We start from the raw sequence: 12,750 nt of genomic DNA, 5'->3' as shown, positions 1-12,750 counted from the left end.
GAATCACAAGCAAACATTAGGTGGAGTTCTGAGAATTCTGCGAGAGCGAGGATAAGAGCTAGAGGAAGGATTTATGAGCCTGAAGGGTCAAAGCACACTATAAGAAAACTCACAGCTGGGGGCTGGAGAGATGGCTCAGTGGTTAAGAGCATTGCCTGCTCTTCCAAAGGTCCTGAGTTCAATTCCCGGCAACCACATGGTGGCTCACAACCATCTGGAATGAGGTCTGATGCCCTCTTCTGGCCTGCAGACATACACACAGACAGAATATTGTATACATAATAAATAACTATTTAAAAAAAAGAAAACCCACAGAAACAACTAACCTGGGATCATAGGAGCTCACAGAGACTGAGCTGACAACCAGGGAGCCTGCATGGGACTGCCCTCTGCATATATGTGACAGTTGTGTAACTTGGTCTTCTTGTGGGACTCCTAAAAATGGGAGCAGGGACCGTCTCTGACTCTTTTTGCTGATTCTTGGGGTCCTTTTCCTCATACTGGGTTGCCTTACCCCAGCCTTAATACAAGGGGAGGTGCTTAGTCTAACTACAATTTGAAATGACATGTTTGATTGATATCCGTGGGAGGCCTGTCCTTTTCTGAATAGAAACAGAGAAGGAGCAGGTTGAGAGGGTAGGCAAGGTGGGGAGGGACCAGGAGGAGAGGATGGAGAGTGTGGTTGGGAGTAAAATGAATAGGTAATTTTTAGAATTACCTTTTCTTTAATTTACTTTTATTTCCTGTGTAAAGATGCTTCGCTTGCATTTGTGACTATGTACCACATACATGACAGGTGCCCTCAGAGGCCAGAGCAGGGCATCAGATCCTCTGAAGCTGAAGTCATAGACAGTAGTGAGCTGCCGTGTGGTGGCTGAGAATTCAGTCTGAGTCCTCCAGAGGAGCATCCAGTGCTTTTACCCACTGAGCTAGGTCTCGCAGGCCACGTTTTAGTCCTCGACTAAGCACATAAGACAGTACTACATAATATATTTCTCCACGAGGTTTTTTGCGAAGTTCGGATTACAGTGTATCACTTGCAAATCTTTTGCCTTTTTGATTACACCTTTCACACAGTCCTTAAAAACAAGCTCATCTTACCCTTGAAGTTGGCCTGGGGCTGGACTGGGCCAGTGGGATTTAGGAAGACTGATTATCTGCTCATTGGCTCCTCTTTAATTTTTCCCAGTTCTGCAAGAAAAGCTGTGGTATCCTCATCATCCCTCTCCTTCAAAATCCCATCTTCCTCACCTGCTAGAGGTCCCCTACGGCAGGCAGCAGGAATCGAAGGGGAGGCTGCACATTTTCGGGCTGGACCATCCCTGTTTTTTTCCTTGCAGCAGCGTGCTCTCCAGCTCGGGTGCTCTTCAGGACTTTCTGTGCTTGTGTTTTATCTTTGTAGGAAAGGAAAGGTCTCTCTACTGTTCTGGAAGCCAGCTCAGATCTATCTTTTCCTTTTCCGCCTCTTGTTGGTCGCCGTTGTCATCTTTTATTTCAGGCTGGGATCCATCCCTGCAACTTTAGAGGCTCATTCATCCATACATCGTTGAGACTTTTAGCTCATGGAAATATCTGCAGCATTTTAGCATTAAAAAAAAAAAAATCCCCACTCCCCCAGTGCCTGGCCATCAGAGAACAATTTGCAGGAGTTGGTTCTCTCCACGATGTGTTCCAAAGATGGAACTCTGATTAGGTTTGGCTTCAAGTGCCTTTATCCAATGAGCCATCTTGCCAGATCTGTTTATCATTTTTAAGTGTACAACTCGGTGACATGTAATGCTGCCTGCTCCGTCTGAAAACAATCAGAACTTTGGAGTGGTTGATGAGTTTTTAGTTTCGGGTGCGATGAGCTAACCAAGGTGGCAAACACCCATTCTGGAGTGTCCATGATATCTCAAGCACTCAGCACTCACAGATGCTTGTTGCATGACAGAATGACGCCTCCCTGGCTAACTCCTTTTGCAGTGGCAGATCCCAAAAACATACCCTTTTCACTAGGCTGGGGTGTCATCGGAAGTCTGACGCTGGTGACCCGGTAGGAGGCGCCCCACGGGCCCTATTGTCGCTTTCGGTTTGCCCGGGTCGGGCACCTCTCTGAGAAGTCGCGCCCCCCCCCCACTTGGCCCGCGGGCCCGCCCCGCCCCGCGGCTTCCTCCTGGACCGCGGGCACTGAGGCCGCACAGGGCAGAGGAGCCGGAGCCGGCAAGCAGGCTGTGGCGGCGGCGGCTGCAGAGGCGATGGTGAGACGGGCAGGGGCAGAGGGCGATTGTGCGGGGGCGTGAGGTGGGAGCCCGAACCCCAGGGGTGTGGGTCACACTGGTCGCAAGGGCCAGACCCAAACTTGCAGGCAGCGGGTATAAGAGACTCAGAGTGCGCCCCGTCGGGGCGGAGTGAGCGGAACTGCAGCTTCCCACGCTCCTGCCCCAATACCGGGCAAGACACTTAACCTCCACAAGCTTTCTTTTCCGTGCCATAAAGTAGGGGCAGCAGCAATACCTACCTACCTTAGTAGGTCCTTGAGAGGTTAAAGGAGATGTTTATGGTTGGTGTTGCCAGACACTCATAACCCTTTGCTAAGAAGTAGTAGGTAATGTGATGACCTCTACAGGTCTTCCTGGGGCTCAGAGCGCCAGTGTTGGCCCAAGGGCTGGAAACCTGAGTAGATGCCTGGGCGAGGTGCTGTAGGCCGGCTGCTGAAGGATAAACACTTTCCCCCAGGGAAAGAGAAAATAAGTTGTTTGCTAGAAAAGTTCCTTGAAATTATCAGTGTAACACAGGCTGACTCTTTCCTAACCTCGACCTAGTGACATAATCCTGAGTTAAGTCACCCATACTCCTGTTGCAGACCTGCCATTTCCAAGGTGCCGGAGACCTCTGGTGCCAGGATGCCCCTCCCCTCGGGACTCCTGGGAGGATGGGCCAGACTGGAAGCAAGTTCAGTCCTCTAAGGCTGGATGGATGTGGCCTGGCTAGTGGTGGCAAAGCCTGGATGGCTTCGTCTCTAGGGAACGGGAGGCAGGAAAGGGAAGTGAGGCAGGAAAGTAGTCCTAAGCTTTGAGGCCACACCAGGAAACTGAGGGAGTCTCTGAGAATGGGCTCGAGCTGAGAGCCCACTTCCTAGAGTGCAGGGTAAGAGATGGGAGGAGGTAGGGGGTGGGCTTCCAGAGAGCTCAGCTCCTGGGGAGCTGAAACAAAGGTTAGCAATCTGGCCCTAGGGAGAACCTTGGGATGCTCACAGGTGCATTCCGGGTAAAGGGGGTTCAGAGCCAGGAGGGGGGTTCATTGTTCCTCCAGCCTGTCTCCAGCTCCGTCAGCTAACTCTTCCTCCCTTCTTGTCCCCCTTTCTGGCTCCACCTCTTTCCCTTTGCCACCTACCCCTCTGAGTACCTAATTACCCCACCCCTTTCCCTTTCCTTCCCTTTTCTTCTCCGTGACTCACGGGGTCAAAAAGAATATAGCAGTTCTTTTGTGCCACTAGCAGAGGACAAAGCGCTGATTGGGAGGATGGAAAGCGAGCAATCATTTTTTTGCAGTGTACAAGTGTGGTGTACATGCTTGTTCACATGTGTGGGCAGGTTCGTGTTTAGGTGCAGATGGAAGTCAGAGGTTGATGTCAGCTCTCTCAGTCAACAGCTCTCTGCTCTGATTACGGAGGCCCGGTGTAGGGCTGAACCGGGAGCTCTCCAGCTTGTCTAGGGTAGCTTTTCCCCCAGGTCCCTGTTCCTGCACCCTGAGCACTAGGATTACACATGGACCGCTTGACTTTTATGTGGGTGCCCTGGAGTCAAACTCAGCTTTTCATACGAGTGCAGGAGGAGCCTTATGCGTGGAGCCATCTCTCCAGAACCATAGATAAGTTTTTAAAAAGACTTGATCGTATGTGTATAAATGTTTTTCCCACACGTGTGAATGTGCACTGTGTACACAAGTGCATGTGGAGTCCTGAGGAGGGTGTTGGTTCACCTCATAATGGAATGATAGATGACGGCGAGCTACCGACTGTGTGCTGGGAACTGAACCCAGGTCCTCTGGAAAAGCAGCAAGTGCTCTTAACCGCTGAGTCAGCTCTCCAGCCTCACTATAAATAATTTTAAAAATTACTTAGCTTGCTTGTTTGTTTTTTGGGGGACAAAGTCTCATATAGGTCAGGTTGGCTCTCACTATAAAGCTGAACCACCACGCCTGACTAGAATTAACTTTTTTTTTTTTGAAGCAGTCTTGCTATTTAACCCTTAACCTACCTATGCAGACAAAGCTGGCCTTGAAACTGCAGCAATGCTCCTGCCTCTGCCTCCCAAGTACTGGGATTACAATTACCTGGTACCATGCCCAGCTATTGAATAATTCTTTTTGTTTGTTTGTTTTTATTTTTGTTTTTTCTTGGGACAGGATCCCACTATGTAGATTGGACTGGCCTCGAACTCTGCCTACTGAGTTCTGGGATTAAATAGGTCCACAACAATGCTCAGTCGAAAATAATTCTTTAAGTCATTCATCTGACAGAATCTGTGTGTGTCGTCACAGGCCTCTGGTTGGCAGCCTCGAGTGGCTGGTAGTCTGGAGCCAATCACCTGGAGCATTTCTCCCTCGCCCCCTCTGTGACTAGTTTAGCTTAGGGTTAAACTTGTGGCCCCTGGAATCTGGCCATTCTACCCTCAGATCAGTTACCTACTGACTCCGGACAACTTAACACCTCTGGGCTGTAAAACAGGGACGATAACACTGTCCAGTGGGTTACTGTGAAGACTGAGCCAAATCCCCCGTGCACAGCTGGTCAGTGCTGCTCAGGTTATGTACCTGAAAAGTGTCTGTTGCTAGTGTTCAAGACTTAAGGCCTGGGGCTGGAGAGATGGCTCAGAGGTTAAGAGCACTGGCTGCTCTTCCAGAGGTCCTGAGTTCAATTCCCAGCAACCACATGGTGGCTCACAACCATCTGTACTGAGATCTAGCACCCTCCTCTGGCGTGCGGGCATACATTGAGGCAGAATATTGTATACATAATAAATAAATAAATCTTTAAAAAAAAAAAAAAGACTTAAGGCCTGAAGCCCCAACACTCAGGGGCAGAGGCAGGAGGACTCCCAAGTCTCAGGCGAGCCTGTGCTGTTTATTGAGAATCTCTTTCATTTTTTTTATTTATTTTTTATATTTATTTATTATGTATATAACATTCTGCCTCCATGTATGCCCACATGCCAGAGGAGGGTGCCAGACCTCTTTACAGATGGTTGTGAGCCACCATGTGGTTGCTGGGAATTGAACTCAGGACCTTTGGAAGAGCAGGCAATGCTCTTAACCATTGAGCCATCTCTCCAGCCCCTCATTTTTTTAAAAAAAAATTAGAATTTCTGAAAGGGCTGCAGTATGTGACGTCCTAGGTTCAATCCCCAGGGCTATACAAATAAACAAGATCTCAAAATAGCCTGTGGGACCTGAGCAAAAGAAAGCTGAGGCTGGGTCAGAGCAGCAGTTCTCGAGGATCCACGGAAGGTTCCCCACTTAGAGAAGATGATAGTGTGCAACAGGGAAGACCTTGGCTGGTTATGCATCTCGTAAGGAAGGAAAGAAAAGGAAAAGGTAACTCTCTCGAGGAACGTATACCCACACCTAAGATGGCCTTACTAAGGTCCCCATCTTCTTCATGGTGGGGGGGACGGTGTTGGCTGGAGTGGTGGCTCAGTCCTGCTCTTCCAGGGACCTGGGTTAGATTCCCAGCACCCACATGACAACTAATAGCTGTCTGTAACTCCAGTTCCAGGAGGTCACACACCCTTTTTATGGCTTCCTCGGGTACTACATGCACTTGGTGCACAGACATACATGCATACAAAACATCCATACACACAGAAATAAAAAAATGAATAACTAAATCTTGGGGGAAAAAAGAGTGGGCAAAAGGAGCCAAGTGTGCATGATGGTATACACGTAGTGAGTTCAAGGGCTGGAGAGATGCCTTATTGGCTGCTTCTACAGAGGACCTGAGCCCAGTTCCCAGTCTCCATTTTAGGTGGTTCATATGGCCAGTGCCTGAAGAGACCAGATGGGTTGTTAGATGCCCTGGAACTGGAGTTGCAGGTGGTTGTACCCATCTCATGGGTGCTTGCAGTCAAAGCAAGGTCCTCAGGAAGACCAGCCACTGCTTCTAATCGCCGAGCCTTCTCTCCGGCCCTCATAAATATTTTTTAAAAATAAATCTTAGGGCTGAAGGGATGGCTCAGCAGTTAAGAGCACTGGTTGTTCTTGCAGATGACTTGGATTTGACTCCCGGAACCCACACGGTAGCCTACAGCCACCCAAAATTCCAGTTCCATGGAAGTCTGAGATCCTTTTCTGTCTTTCTTGGGCACCAGGCACACATATGGTGCACCAGGCACATACATGGTACCCACACATACCTGCAGGAATCCATTCACATAAAATAAATAAATCTAAAAAAAAATCTTATGTTTAAAAAAGAAGTCTGTCAGCCGGGCGATGGTGGCGCACGCCTTTAATCCCAGCACTCGGGAGGCAGAGGCAGGCGGATCTCTGTGAGTTCGAGACCAGCCTGGTCTACAGAGCTAGTGCCAGGACAGGCTCCAAAGCCACAGAGAAACCCTGTCTCGAAAAACCAAAAAAGAAAAAAAGAAAAAAAAAAAAAAGAAGTCTGTCATAGAAAGGAAAAGTGATGAAAAATTGGTTTCCATTAATGCTAATTAGTTATTTATTTGCATTTAGTGTGGGTCAGGTATTGCTTAGGCTTTTGTTTATAATATATCCCACAGGGGACTGGAGAGATGGCTCAGTGGTTAAGAGCATTGCCTGCTCTTCCAAAAGTCCTGAGTTCAGTTCCCAGCAACCACGTGGTGGCTCATAACCATCTGTAACGAGGTCTGGTGACCTCTTCTGGCCTGCAGACATACACACAGACAGAATATTGTATACATAATAAATAAATAAATAAATATTTAAAAATATATATATATATCCCACAGTCTGAGCTGGGGTAATGAGCTCTGTGAGGTAAGTACTGTTACCACCTCTTTACAAAAGAGGAAGTAGTTGGTCAGAAAGGTCACATCCTCAGGTTAGTTAATCAGCTGGTAAGTGGCAGAGCCAGGTAGAATTTTTTTTTTTTTCTGAGACAGGGTTTCTCTGTAGCTTTGGAGCCTGTCCTGGCACTCGCTCTTGTAGACCAGGCTGGCCTCGAACTCACAGAGATCCACCTGCCTCTGGCCATGTAGAATTTGAGGCGAGGGAGGCAGCGCACCTTGTTCTTGAGATCGGGTCCCCCTGTCTTCCAGGCCCCCAGCAATGAGGTTATAAGTGCTCACCAATACACACACGGTTTTTACATGGGTATGAGCTGGCAGGCTCTGGGAATTTTCCTCTACCATGTCACGTGCTCTGCCCCTCCTCCTTGTGCTAGGGTTATGTTCACGTGTGGTCACACCCTACTTCTTGTTTTTAAGAGGCAAAGGCAGGGAGATATCTGTGAGTTCAAGCAGCCTAGTTGGTCTATAGAATTCCATGCCAACCAGAGATACGTAAAACGAAACAAAACTGGGCAGGGCGGGAGGACGTGCTCAATGAGAGATCGAAGGTCTGAAGCTCTCCGCAAGCACGTGCGTGCGTGTGTGTGTGTGTGTGTGTGTGTGTGTGTGTGTGTGTGTTCCTGTTCTAGCACTCTCTACCACATCCCTTTGAGACTAAGGCTTTTACCAAACCTGGAGCCAGAATGGCAGCCCGTAACCAATAATCCTCTCCCTTTGCTCGCTAGGTAGCTGGGGGTATTGGGATGTGCAACCATAACTGGCTTTTTACATGGGTGCTTGGGATCCGAACTCAGGAGCAAGCACTTTTACCCACTGAGCCAACTGCCCAGCCTACACACCCCAGCCTCTGCCTCGAGAAAGTCTCGTGTTGTCCGAAAATTTCCAATTCTCTTGCCTATGTCTCTGAAGCGTTGGGATTGCAGGTGTGTGTCATGCCTAATGTTTTTTGTTTTGTTTTTGAGACAGATCATACTACATAGCCTAGGCTGGCCTGGGACTGGAGATTCCCCAGTTACGCATGCCACCACCCCTGACTTGGTTGGGTTTTATCACTTCCTCCACACTGATTTCCACCCCTTGACTTCTGCGACTTTCCCTAGCCCTGCCCAGCCTCTCCACTCTCTGCCAGGTCCCTTCACTAGTGGCCTGTGTCCCTGTCTCTGCCAGAATGACCCAGCTCCATTCCAGTACCTGCCCTTTTGATTACAATTCTGACCCTTGTAATCTCCTTACTCCATGGGTGACTAGGACACTTTATGTCTCGTGTGTAACTTTACCCTTCTATGATGGCACCACCTATTTCTCTTCCTCAGCTAGGTACAGTTTCTGAAAACAGGTACAGTTCATCCAGAAAATATCTGTTATGTCTGCCAGCTGCCAGGCCCTTGGCTGAGTGACAAGTGGCACAGGGCAGTATGGTCCTTGCCCTCTGTTTGCTCAGCTCTTCCCTGACACTTTTCCTAGCAATTTCTCTTTCATACTGTGAGCAGAGACCTGTGTATACAGTTAGGGTCCTTTTATCTTTGGTTGAGGGGACCAAAGTGGACTAGGATTTGGTGGCTGTGTTCCCTGGAACATACGTATCCTTTTGGGTCTGGGGCCCATCTTGGCTCCCCATAGGCGTAGGTCTGGCTTTGCTGGAGAGGAGAAAGGCTCCCGACTGTAGTTGGAGCACAGCCAGCTCTCCATAGAAAGTGAGCTTGTTTGCCCTTTGTATGGGAATAAGATAACAACAGCTGTAGAATCCGGAACAGAACAGAGCTGGGGATGTAGTTCAGCGGGTAGAGTGCTTGCCTGAGCGTGAATGAAGCCCCGGGTTTTCATCTCCAGCAGCACATACACTGGGCATGGTAGAGCACACTTGTACTAGTACTGCGAAATGAGGCTAAAAGGAGCAAAGTACAAGGTCATTTTTGGCTGTATATTGTGTTGGAGGCCAACCTGGGCTAAACAAGACCTTGTCAAAAGAAAAAAGAAAAGGAAAAAGTTAAAAGGTAAAGAAAGGGGAAGATGTGGGGCTATGGCTCCGTAGTTAGCAGCACCTGTCACTGGTGCGTCAGCGTTGGTAGGGCTTTCTGGTTACCAGACTCTTCCAGGTTCAGTGAGAGACCCAGTCTCAAGGGAGTAAGATAGACAGTGACAGAGCAGGACACTGGCATCATCCTCTGGCCTCTGGGTGCATTGCAAGTAGGTGTGCTAGCAAAACCACTAACAATACACTCATATGCTACCCAGAGTGGGGGACAGACAGACAGACAGGGGCTGTGAAATGGCTCAGCAGGCAAAGCGCTTTCCATACAAGCCTGCTGACCGGAGTTCAATCCCCAGAATCCATGGGAAAGTGGACAAGTTGTCCTCTGACCTCCACATCTGTGTCCCCTTACAATCATAAAAACGAAAATACCCACAGCATCCCACCAAACGGTGATTCTCGTTTTCAAGTTCTGTCCATTCCCAAATCTGTGCTTTGGAGTGCTGGGATGTGGGGAGGTTCAAACAATGGAGCCTTGTCAAACAATGCAGTAGTCACGGCGGGGATGACAAGTGACTCAGGAATGGGAAGAAGCATGAGTCCCTTGTTCTCCTCACTTCTGCCTTGGGTTCCAGCCTCTGAGCACCTTCTGCCTCCTTAGTTTGCCTGCACCACTCTAAAAACAAGCTGTTTGTCTGGCTCTTGGGTAAATATTGACCTCTTGGGGTTTCAGGTACCTGTCCCTCAAACTCCTGCTGATCTAGATAAGCAAATCAGGAGAACCTCCCTTGAGACTAAGGGTTCCTTTTGGATAGGCGATCAAGCAGCGGCCCCTTTACTGGGTCCTTGGCGTGATCAGCATTGTGTTGGCCTCCCAGGCTTAAGGATGCCAGCCAATGGACTAGGATGCTGCCCCCTGCTCTCCCTCTGGGAGCCTGTGACCTAGCTGTGGAGAGAGGACTCATGTGCTGGGAATGCGCTGGGGCTGTGTGCAGCTGTGATAGTCCTCTGTGAGGATTCTTGTCTGTGGAGGAGGGAAGCCTCTGTGACTACCAGGTCTCTCCCAACACGTATTCTCCGGTTTTAAGTGGAATTCTGTCAAATGCCAACGTGTCTGCTGCTGTGAACAATGGGAGATATGGGCTGGCAGGAAGGGGTGGGGGTTGATGCTCTGTGAAAAGGAGATAGATTAGGGATGGGCTGGGAAGGACTAGGCTAAGGGGAGGGAGTTTCCCCGTGGTTTGCTAATCCTCTGGTATTTGTCTTCCTGATGAGATCTACTCCTGGTCTCAGCACGTGACATCAAGAGACAGCAGCTTTTTGCCCCCATTCTCATACCCTTTCCCCTCTCTCCCTCTTTTCCTTTCATACTCCCCCCCCCATTATTGAAACGTGTGCCTGTCTCGTCTCCAAAACAAACTGGGTTTCTTGGTTAGGTGAAGCAGTGCTAAAGATTGTCACTTGGATTCCATTGAAAACTACAGATCCCAGTGAAACCCTGGGTGACTAGAAGGCTGGAGGCCAAAGGCCAGAGGGTCTCAGGTTCCCAGGAGGAGAGGAAATAGAAGGTGGTCACTGAGGTGGAGAGTAGGTTAGCTCAGAGGCAGAACTGGCCTGACTGGTCAGCTGTCTAAAGAGGCAGAGATGAGCTGCTCAGTTGGGGAGGGGTTCTAGGCAGAGGTGCTGATGTGGCCTGGTCTCCAATGACCTGTCTGTCCTGTGGAGTGGATTTTTTTTTTTCTTGCCTGGCTTCCTGCTCTTTGCCACTTCTTGGGGTCAGTGGGAAGTCATAGGACAGATGAACACTGAGTAGATGCCATCTTGGAGCAGGTGAACTAAGCGTCTGCTTTGTGGGAAGGTGGAGACCCGGGAAGGTTCCCAGTTTGAACTAACATAAAAGAAGCCGAGATACTGAAATCCAGAGCGGATGGACAAGGAGCCAGGAGGTCAATGGCTCAGAAGGCAGCCCTTTAACCTGAATAGCTCATGCCTTTACACACAAAGGATGCTATTACTCATCTGTCATACCCAGACATTATAGGGGAGCGGGGAGTTCAGGTTCTTTGTGCCAGGAGGAAGGCTCCTGGGTGGGGAACTCTTGCATCCTTGACCTTGGGCTTGGTGCTCAGGCAGGGAAAGAATTGGAGCGATGCCAGCAGCAGGCGGACGAAGTGACAGAAATCATGCTCGACAATTACCAAAAGGTCCTGGAGCGGGATGGCAAGCTGGCAGAGCTGGAGCAGCGCTCGCACAAGCTCCTGGACATGGTGTGTGGCCCCGGGGGATGGTGAAGGGACAGAGCTCTTAGGCTGTGGTGGGGAGGCTGGAGGTGGGGTCTGGGACTTCTGGTTTCCTACTAGAGGATTTTACAAAGATACACTTGGGTTGGGGCTATAGCTCAGCTGATAGGGTGCTTAGCTAGCATGTGCAGCCCTGGGCTCACTCCCCACCATGGCGTGAAACACAGCAGTGTACACCTGTGATGCCAACACTCAAGGGATCCAGAGGACCTGAAGCTCATTCTCAGTCACACAGTAAGTCCAAGCCAGAGCTACAGGAGACCCTGTCTTACAAACAAATACAAACAAATAAACCTAAGAAGTCTTTGGAGCTGTGTGCATTCCTAGCGGTCATGGGCTAGGTGGGTGTGAGCTAGCAGGGTCGAGAGTCAAGTGTTACAGCAGTGTTTGAGGTCAGGAGCCAGGTCGGAAGGGTTCCAGAGTGCAGTGAGTGGAGGGGCAGCAAGCAGGACAGGGGGGATGCTGGCATGCAGATGGAGAGCTGCCTTTGAGGTCCTGTGGGACCATTAACTCTTTTTCTCTTGGTGTCTCTGGGTATCCGCAGAGTTTGGCCTTCAGCAAGACAACCAATACTCTAGCCCAAAAGAAGCGCTGGGAGAACATCCGGTGCCGGGTCTTCTTGGGGCTGGCAGTGGCTGGTGGCCTTCTCATCATCCTGATTGTGCTGCTGGTCACCTTTCTTCCCACGAGCGATGGGGAAAGTAGTCAACCATAGGACTTGGATGCAGGAACTGCCGTACGAACTGGAACTGACCCAGCCAGGCCTGGAGGAGAGGCTGAAGGACTGCACAGGCCTGTCCTGGTCTCCAGGGAATCCTGGTGTTTGCGTCTGTCTGGGCCTCCCCACTGGCGTCCTGGATGTGTGCACCTCTGCATCCCCCATTATGACATGGACTGGCCCTTGAGGGCAGCCTGCTGCACTGGCCCTACTAAGTTGCACCTCTGGAGCTGAGTAAAAGCTGCTGTTTGGTTAAAAGGGTGCTCTCTCTCTTTCTCTCTCTCTAACACATACCCCACAGACACAGAAATACCACACACACACACACACACACACCCCACAGGCCCAGAAACATACCACATACTATATACACACATATACACACTAAATTAATGTAATTTTAAAAAGAAAAGAAAATCTGTTTCCTAAAGGAGGATACCCCCTTCCTTTCCTCTCCTCCTTGATCTTGCCCTTCACACAGACAGACCTTTATGTAATATGGGGGCATGGACATAGCAGCCCACAAAACAGATATTTGAAAATGAAATCCATCATTTCTGACATCTTGAGGGTTGTCAGAGGACCAACGGGACTCCAGATGGAAGAACGGAGAAGAAGGGCCTTGCTGGGAATCCAGCTCAGTTCTTAGAGTGCTTGCCTAGTATGAACAAAGTCCTGGCTTTGATGGTGGCTCACACACCTATAGTCCCAGCACTCAGGACGTAA

General features: G+C 49.6%; 1 protein-coding gene across 2 annotated transcripts in view; it reads left to right on the top strand.

Annotated features, from left to right (window-relative positions):
* Window positions 1-12,308, top strand: part of Vamp5 (vesicle associated membrane protein 5) — a 15,627-nt gene extending 3,319 nt beyond the window's left edge. The window contains exons 1-3 of one of the 2 annotated variants that reach the window (XM_050132869.1): window positions 2,038-2,240; window positions 11,136-11,273; window positions 11,851-12,304. In XM_050132869.1, coding sequence (XP_049988826.1) covers window positions 2,238-2,240; window positions 11,136-11,273; window positions 11,851-12,021 — 312 coding nt within the window. In that variant the 5' untranslated portion in view covers window positions 2,038-2,237 and the 3' untranslated portion in view covers window positions 12,022-12,304. Of the gene's footprint in view, window positions 1-2,037; window positions 2,241-11,135; window positions 11,274-11,850 lie in introns of those variants that run through there. The other variant, XM_050132870.1, reaches the window with a different exon arrangement.
* The last annotated feature ends 442 nt before the right edge of the window (window positions 12,309-12,750 follow it).

This window comes from Alexandromys fortis, unplaced genomic scaffold (genome assembly GCF_014885135.2).
Source record: "Alexandromys fortis isolate MF-2015 unplaced genomic scaffold, M_Fortis_MF-2015_v1.1 scaffold_397, whole genome shotgun sequence".
Taxonomy (NCBI): Eukaryota; Metazoa; Chordata; class Mammalia; order Rodentia; family Cricetidae; genus Alexandromys; species Alexandromys fortis.
Note: the sequence above shows the minus strand (reverse complement) of the source record. Positions and strands in the feature narration are given on the sequence as shown.